Here is an 8,632-nt window from a genome sequence, read left to right as displayed (position 1 = left end):
CATTTTCACACTAACACTCTCATACTCACACTCTCACACTCTCACTCTCACACTCTCACTCTCACACACTCACTCTCACACTCTCGCTCACACTCTCACTATCACACTCTCACTCTCATTCTCACACTCTCACTCTCACTCTCTCACTCTCACTCTCACACTCTCACTCTCACACTCTCACTCTCACTCTCACTCTCACACTCTCACTCTCACACTCTCACTCTCACTCTCACTCTCACACTCTCACACTCTCACTCTCACACTCTCACTCTCACACTCTCACTCTCACTCTCACTCTCACTCTCACACTCTCACTCTCACTCTCACACTCTCACTCACACTCATTCACACTCACACTCACACTCTCACTCTCATACCCTTAATCTCTCACTCTCACTCTGATTCTCACACTCTCACTCTCACTCTCACACTCACACTCTCACACTCTCTCTCTCTCTCTCTCTCTCTCTCTCTCTCTCTCTCTCTCTCTCTCTCTCTCTCTCTCTCTCTCTCTCTCTCTCTCTCTCTCTCTCTCTCTCTCTCTCTCTCTCTCTCTCCCATCGGGGCAGCCAGATTCGGAAGGCTCCTCAACGACGCCGTACGTAACGCACGAACAACAAAAAACGACTCTCAGCCACGTCCTTCCAACCCGCCCGTGTAAAAAGACACCATACACCGCAACAAACTCGTAACATTGAACCTTTCAGTACCACCACCTCTATTACCAAGCCTCAAGGTAACCTAAGAGTCCTTAGTTTCAATGCGCGTAGCCTAAGAAACAAGTTTGATGAACTGCGATGTCTTGCTCTGACAGAAACTTTGACGTAATTGCTATAACCGAAACAGTTATCGACACCACAAATATTGATTAAAGTTCCGAATACAACAAAGATGGCTACAGACTCTTCATCAAGGATCGTGTAAACCGTAGAGGTGGTGGTGTCGCCCTTTTTGTCAAAAGCTACTTGCAACCCACTGACAAAACACCAAGAAACAGTAACGTTGAACGTTTGTGCGTGCGAGTAAACACTGCAAAAGTCAATTTAAATATATCTGTCACTTACAGGCCTCCGGGGCAATCACTCGATGGCGATCTTGAAATGTATAGCGTCTTAAGGCAGTCACTTAATAACAGCGACTCACTGATATTAGGAGACTTTAACCTCCCCCATATCGACTGGGCGACACTGTCGGGTACAGAAGGTGAGTCCCATAGAATGATTGAATTTTTAGAGGAAAATTTTCTAAGCCAAATGGTTTCTGAACCAACTCGACATAATAACATACTTGACCTTGTTATAACGACCCAAGATAACCTAGTCAGTAATGTCACGGTAGAACACCTCGGTTCCTGCGATCATAAACTAGTGCGCGTTGACATTAGAGCTCAAACATCGGTGACTGAAAATAAAGTAAACTAAACTAATAGATATGCAACTATCAGATGACGACAATGTAGAGGACGCCTGGCTAAGCTTTAAAAATCACTCACTCACTCAGCAGGACACATTTGTCCCCTTGTGCGAGAAGCGAATTAACACTAATAAAAGCCCACCTTGGTTTAATAGCGAAATTAAACACTCAGTCAAGGAGAGAAAATTGTTTTGCAGGTTAAAGAAAGAACAAAGCACGCCCGAAAACATTAGACTCTACAATGATGCCAGGCGACGAGTAAACAGATTAGTGCGTCAGGCAAAGCGTTGATATGAATAAAATATTGCATCCAACTGTAAAAATTATCCGAAATCCTTCTTCAGTTACATAAACAACAGAAAGGCGATCAGAAGTGGAATTGGACCCTTAACAAACAGCGACGATGCACTAGTGACTGACAGCCAACACGTTGCAAACCTATTAAACAATTACTTTTCTTCGGTGTTTAATACTAACAGTCCTCCCACCACTACCACCAACACCAGTACTAATGTAAATCCCGAGCATGCATTGCCTAACTTTGAAATAAAACCCGATGAAGTCCTTAAAGCCATCCAATCACTTAAAACAAATAAAAGTCCTGGACCTGACAAAGTATATCCAACTCTGCTGAAAGAAACAAAAAGCGAAATACTCCTCCCTCACAACCGTATTCAATATGTCCTTGCGACAAGGCATCGTCCCTTCAGATCGGAAAAAGGCTAACGTGACACCGATTTTTAAGAAAGGAGACAAAAAAGTACCAGGTAATTACAGGCCCATTAGTCTAACTTCGGTTGTAGGTAAGCTACTTGAGGGCATAATTAGAAACAAAATTGTGAGTTACCTTGAAAGCCACTCATTAATTGGGGACTCACAACATGGCTTCCGAAACAAAAGATCCTGCCTATCAAACCTATTAACCTTTTATAACGACCTCTTCACTGTTTATGACGTAACCAAATCACTGGACGTAGTCTATCTTGATTTCCAGAAAGCCTTTGATAAAGTCCCACATCATAAATTACTTTACAAATTAAAGCAAATAGGTATTGACGGTCAAGTAAACCAATGGATCGCGAATTGGTTGAGCAACAGACAACAAAGAGTAGTGATTGACGGATTTAACTCAGAGTGGGCGCCGGTCACTAGTGGCGTCCCTCAGGGCTCGGTTCTTGGCCCAGTGCTCTTCATTATTTACATCAACGACGTGGATGTTGGACTCAATAACCGCATTAGTAAATTTGCAGACGACACAAAGATTGGTAACTCGGTTCTCACTGACGAAGACATGCAAAGCCTCCAAGAGGATTTGCACAAAATTTCAGCTTGGTCGGATACATGGGAGATGCTCTTTAACGTACACAAGTGCCAGGTCCTTCAAGTTGGAACGAGGAATAAGAAGTTCGATTACGAAATGCACGGCGTTAAACTCAAAAGCGTTCAATGCGTCAAGGACTTAGAGGTCAAAATCGCGTCAAACCTCAAATTCTCACAGCAATGCATCGATGCAGCAAATAAAGTGAACAGAATGTTGGGCTTCATTAAAAGAAACTTTTTATTCAAGAATAAAGATGTAATACTCCCGCTCTACAATAGTTTAGTCAGACACCACTTGGAATATGCGGTACAGTTTTGGTCTCCCCACCATGCAAAGGATATTGCTAAATTAGAAGGTGTTCAGCGTCGGGCAACGAAAATGATCCCTTCCTTGCGCAACAAATCCTACGAAGAAAGGCTTTCTACCCTTAACATGTTCTCTCTTGAGAAGCGTCGCCTCCGAGGAAAACTGATCGAATGTTTTAAAATACTTAATGGTTTCACGAATGTAGACAGATTAACATTGTTTATGATCGATGACACTTTGCGCACGAGGAACAATGGCGTAAAACTCAGATGTAGACAAGTAAATTCAGACTGCACCAAATTTTTCTTCACCAACGTTGTAGTGCGAGAATGGAATAAGCTTCCACCATCAGTGGTCCAGTGTAACACGATTGACTCCTTCAAAAATAAGCTCGACCGTCACTTCCTTCAACTTAATATCAACTAGAGTAGAAATGCAACGTTTTGGAGCCATCTGATTAATGTAAAATCACTTAGGTTTAAGGACAGACCACCTAGTCTGGACCATGGGGTCTGTGTGGTCTGATTTTCTATGTAATTCTATGTGATTCTCTCTCTCTCTCTCTCTCTCTCTCTCTTTCTCTTTCTCTTTCTCTTTCTCTCTCTCTCTCTCTCTCTCTCTCTCTCTCTCACACCCACACCCACACACACACACACACACTCACTTTTTTTTTTTTCTTTTTTTTTACATCTCACATAGTGCAATTTAATACAAAGATTGGTAACTCGGTTCACACTGACGAAGACAGGCAAAGCCTCCAAGAGGATTTGCACAAAATTTCAGCTTGGTCGGATAGATGGGAGATGCCCTTTAACGTAGACAAGTGCCAGGTCCTTCAAGTTGGAACAAGGAATAAGAAGTTCGATTACGAAATGGGCGGCGTTAAATTCAAAAGCGTCCAATGCGTTAAGGACTTGGGGATCAAAATCGCGTCAAACCTCAAATTCTCACAGCAATGCATCGATGCAGCAAATAAAGCGAACAGAATGTTGGACTTCATTAAAAGAAACTTTTTATTCAAGAATAAATATGTAACATTTCCACTCAACAATAGTTTAGTCAGACCCCACTTGGAATATGCGGTACAGTTTTGGTCTCCCCACTATGCAAAGGACATTCCTAAATTAGAAGGTGTTCAGCGTCGGGCAACAAAAATGATCCCTTCCTTGCGCAACAAATCCTACGAAGAAAGGCTTTCCACCCTTAACATGTTCTCTCTTGAGAAACGTCGCCTCCGAGGAAAACTGATCGAATGTTTTAAAATACTTAATGGTTTCACGAATGTAGACAGATCAACATTGTTTATGATCGATGACACTTTGCATACGAGGAACAATGGCGTAAAACTAAAATGTAGACAAGTAAATTCTGACTGCACCAAATTTTTCTTCACCAACGTTGTAGTGCGAGAATGGAATATGCACCTACCTTCAGTGGTCCAGTGTAACACGATTGACTCCTTTAAAAACAAGCTCGACCGTCACTTCCTTCAACTTAATATTAGCTAGAGTTGAAAAGCAACGTTTTGGAGCCATCTGATTAATGTAGAATCACTTAGGTTTAAGAACAGACCACCTAGTCTGGACCATGAGGTCTGTGTGGTCTGATTTTCTATGTAAATCTATGTAAATCTCTTGCCCTCGCTCGCTCTTAATTCTCTCTCTCTCTCTCTTACAGGAGTTACCTTCTATTATTTATTCCACTTTTGTAAGTCTTTTTTTCATCTCTGGTGATCATCTCCACCACTCCACAACCATTTATCTCCCTAAAAACATGTAACCAACCCCTCTCAGTAATTGGTGCCTGACCTGTATGTTGCATTTTCTCCATTTACTGTTTAATATACCTTTAACACTGACGTTTATAATTGTGTAATACAGTTGGTTGATGTCGAGTCAAATATAGACTATTATTTGCGCATGGCTGTGAGGGCAACTACCAACTTAGCGGCGAACGACCGGGGCACTCCTGCCGCCCGCCCGCATCTTGCCGTTCGAAGCTGTTCAGCTACCGAGGTGCAGCGAATCACCTGCTTCACTCCCGCTGCTCGTTCGCCTGACGCCGTTCGACGCCTCGGTCGGCTGAACCACCGAGGCTTCTCAACCCGCTATGGGAGGCGACTTCGTGACCGCCAGCGCCTTCCTCGTCAGACAGCGGCCAAGCCTCGCTATGAACGCTTGATTCTACTAAAGCTCCAGCCCTGCTCTCACTCGGGCTAACTCAGATACCGTGGGCTCGTTCTGGGTGCCTTACCTCTCTCCTCTCCACGCCCTGGACTCCCGTTACTGCTGTGAACCTGACGCCCCTTCTCCTGCGCCTCCCTCGTCTACCACGTCTACACCATTTCAAGGACGAAGCTGTGCTGCCTCGTCATTGCCACTCTGGACGAGACGCCCAGAAGAGAAAGAAGCCGTGCAACGGGTCATTGCTGAGTCCGGTGTGCTGAAGCCTTCGTGTTGGAGACTTTAGATTGTGAGGCTGTTTTGGGGTTTCTACTTTAAATAAAGTAAACTGGTGTCTAACCATTTATCTTGTTTGTTATCCCTTCCGATTACAGCACCCAACACTGGAACCTTGACAATGGGTAAGAATTTCTCCTTCCTGCCCCAATACTTCCTTCTGTTTTCTCGTAGTGAGTTTTGATCACATCTGAGACGCTCTACATAGAAGGCTGTACATCCTTCTACATTAAAAGTGAGGCCATGGTCAATATATAATGAATACTATACAGAGGAAGTGTGAGGGATCAAGGCGGGTGTGGAACATTTCATCTCAGCTTCTACGGAATAAAGACAAGGAAATGCTGGTGTTTTTCTATGAAAACCTGTACATACATCCTTAGTGCATATACTGCAGCAGTTAGATAACTAAAAACATATGTGGAAGAAATCAGGCAGACAAGCTCATCTACTCCCACGATCTGGGAGCGAGAAAGCCAATATGTTATGGGTGGACTTGCTCACCGGCTTGGCTCCGCCCACCCCTACCCCCCATGCTTCACCTCGCAGTGAAAAGCAGCGCCCGCTGAGGGCCACTCCATCTATTCTTCCTCCAAGGTCTGCATCACCTCCAGGAGTCGTGACAGTGTCGTCTGAGCCCGCCGGAGCACTCCTCCTCGTCCTGCGGGTCCTCGGTGGGCTCCTGTCTGAGCTGGGCGGTGACGGGGCAGTACAGCAGGTAGTGGACCAGGGGGCGAGGGACGACTGCTTCGCAGTGCTCATACTGCCGGCCCACGAAGTCGTTTCTCATCTCCTGGAGCGTGCGGTAGCCAAGCCGAAGGCGGTTACATCCATATCACACCTAGCCAGCACCCGGCCGGGATGAAGTGGCTGGTGGTCGGTGGTCCTAGCGTTCCAGGCTCCCTGCCGCGAGTACCGCTCGAGCTCACTGTGCAGTTCCTCTGCGGAGCTGGAGGCAGCGCGTCTGGCCTGCACTTTGGCCTACTGCAGGCTGGGCACGACCTTGCTGGTTACGGCTGGCTTGCTTGTAGCTGCACGGGCTGCTGCGTCAGCTGCCTCGTTCCCGCACAGGCCTACGTAGCTGGGCCCCCAGTTGAGTTTGACGTGCCGCCCCTGTGCGGCGATGCTCTGGGTGAGGCCTAGGATGGTGATGATGAGCCGCACGTTGTCAGCTGGTGGACGCCATTGCTGCAGGACCTGCAGAGAGGAGCGGGAGTCGGTTTGCAGCACGATAGGCCCCTCCCGGTGCTGCAGGGCGTGCTCCAAGGCATGCTTGATGGCCAGCAGCTCGGTTTGCAAGGTGGAGCAGTGGTCTGGCGTCCTCCACGACAGCGTCTCTCCTCCGGTAACAACCGCTGCGCCTGTCGCACCTCTCTCTGTGTCGACTGAGCCGTCGGTGTAGTAGACGGCACAGCTCCCCACGTTGGCATGAGCCACCACCATGAGCGCGTGCTGTAAGAGTTCCCCCTGTGTGCACAGCGCCTTGCTGGCAGGCAGGTCTCTTATGATGATCTCGGCGGTGGGGGGCTGCCACGGAGGTGGGGCGACGTAGTCGGTGGCTGGACGGTCAGGCCCCTCCCGCCGCAGGTGGTCGAAATGGGGTAGGGGGCTGGCAGCCTCGGCCACCTTCGACAGCCAGGTCTTGCCGGTGAACAGGTCCCGCCGTTGTGGCAAGACTCTGCAGAGCTCCACTCGTCCCACCGACTCCCTGTCTTGGTGGAGGACCTTGGCCACTCGGCAGGCAACGATCTGCTGGAACCTGCTGGCCAGGGGCACAAGGCAGGTCTCGCTCTGCATTACACAGCTGCTGGCCCAGCCCGGCGCCCCAAGCATTGGATGACTTCGATCCACTTCCGCTGTGTGGGGAATAGCGCAATGAGTACAGGCGCACTGTAATCAATGAGTGTTCGCACAGCCTGCATGTAGAACAGACGCAGGACTGGGAACGTGGCGCCTGCGTGAGGACTCGTCGTGGCCCTTATGACGCTGAGCCTCGCTTGAGTCCTCTCCCTCAGGTATGTGGCCTGCTTGATGTCGAGCCACACCCCTAAGTACTGGTAGGCGGGGGTCTTGGCCAGCCTGACGTCTTGTATGAGGAGTTGGGCGTCCGGGGGAGGCGGCCTTGAACATCATGGCCCTGGACTTCTCAGCTGAGATCTTGAGACCCAGCTCCCTGCACTTCTCGCTGACAAGATCAAGGGCCTGCTGGGCACTGGCGACCTTGTTGCCGCGGCCTGTGACGACCAATACAAGGTCGTCGGCGTAGCTGAGAAGTGCGGTGCCCTCCCGGAACGGCAGGCTGACCAGCTGGTCCATCAGCATGTTGAAGAGGGAGGGACTGAGGATTCCGCCCTGTGGCGTGCCGTTTTCTAGCTCTCGATAGCCAGAGTGCAGCCCTTGGAACCTGACTCTGGTGCGCCTGTGCTGGAGATAGTCCTCAATCCAGGAGATGAGCCGTTCTTGGATGCCCTTCCGCACGAGCGCGGCCAGGATAACGTGAGCGCTGGCAAGCTCGAACGCTTTCTCCAGGTCCAGGAAAACAGCAACGGCAGGGCGGTTGTCGATGAGGCTCAAGAGGGCCATGATGCTGTCAGAGGTGCCCACTCCTCTGGTGAAGCCAAAGACGTGCGGGTGCAGGGGTCACAAGCGCCACTGTAGTCGAGTGAGTATCATCCTCTCCGCAGTCTTGGCTGTGTAGCTCATCAGAGAGATGGGTCGTGGCTTGGTGGGTTCCCTTGGCTTGGGTATGGGCTGGATATCCGCAGTCTTCCACGCGACGGGCATTCGGCCTTCCTGCCAGGAGTGGTTGATGAGGGCCAGCACTGCCTCCTCTCCGGCAGGCCCGACGTGAGCCAGCATGGAGTACGTGATGCCGTCAGCGCCAGCCGCAGTGTCTCATCCCTTCCTGGCCTGCACCAGCTCATGGCGAGTAAAAGGTTGGTCGCTGACGTCCTGTCTGCCCCGCGCCGCCGCGATGGCGGTCACGCGCCCCGGCCTGAGGTCGGCCTGTAGCTGACGCACTTGTGCTGGGAGCTGCACGCTGGAGCTCCGCGAGGCGAACATATCCACCAGCTTCTCAGCTTCCTGCAGTGGCTGAGGGTGTGCGGGAGGTTTACTCAGTCTCTTCCCGGAG

General features: G+C 49.4%; 1 protein-coding gene across 1 annotated transcript; it reads right to left on the bottom strand.

The window, feature by feature from the left end:
• Positions 1–6,480: 6,480 nt before the first annotated feature.
• On the bottom strand, positions 6,481–8,082 carry LOC126996269 (uncharacterized). The gene is made up of 2 exons (XM_050856645.1): positions 7,584–8,082; positions 6,481–7,355 (listed from the first exon to the last, which is right to left on the bottom strand). The coding sequence occupies exons 1-2, from the start codon at positions 8,080–8,082 to the stop codon at positions 6,481–6,483; spliced, it is 1,374 nt and encodes a 457-aa protein (XP_050712602.1).
• Between the last annotated feature and the right edge of the window lie 550 nt (positions 8,083–8,632).

Source organism: Eriocheir sinensis, chromosome 9, assembly GCF_024679095.1.
Source record: "Eriocheir sinensis breed Jianghai 21 chromosome 9, ASM2467909v1, whole genome shotgun sequence".
Classification (NCBI taxonomy): Eukaryota; Metazoa; Arthropoda; class Malacostraca; order Decapoda; family Varunidae; genus Eriocheir; species Eriocheir sinensis.
Note: the sequence above shows the minus strand (reverse complement) of the source record. Positions and strands in the feature narration are given on the sequence as shown.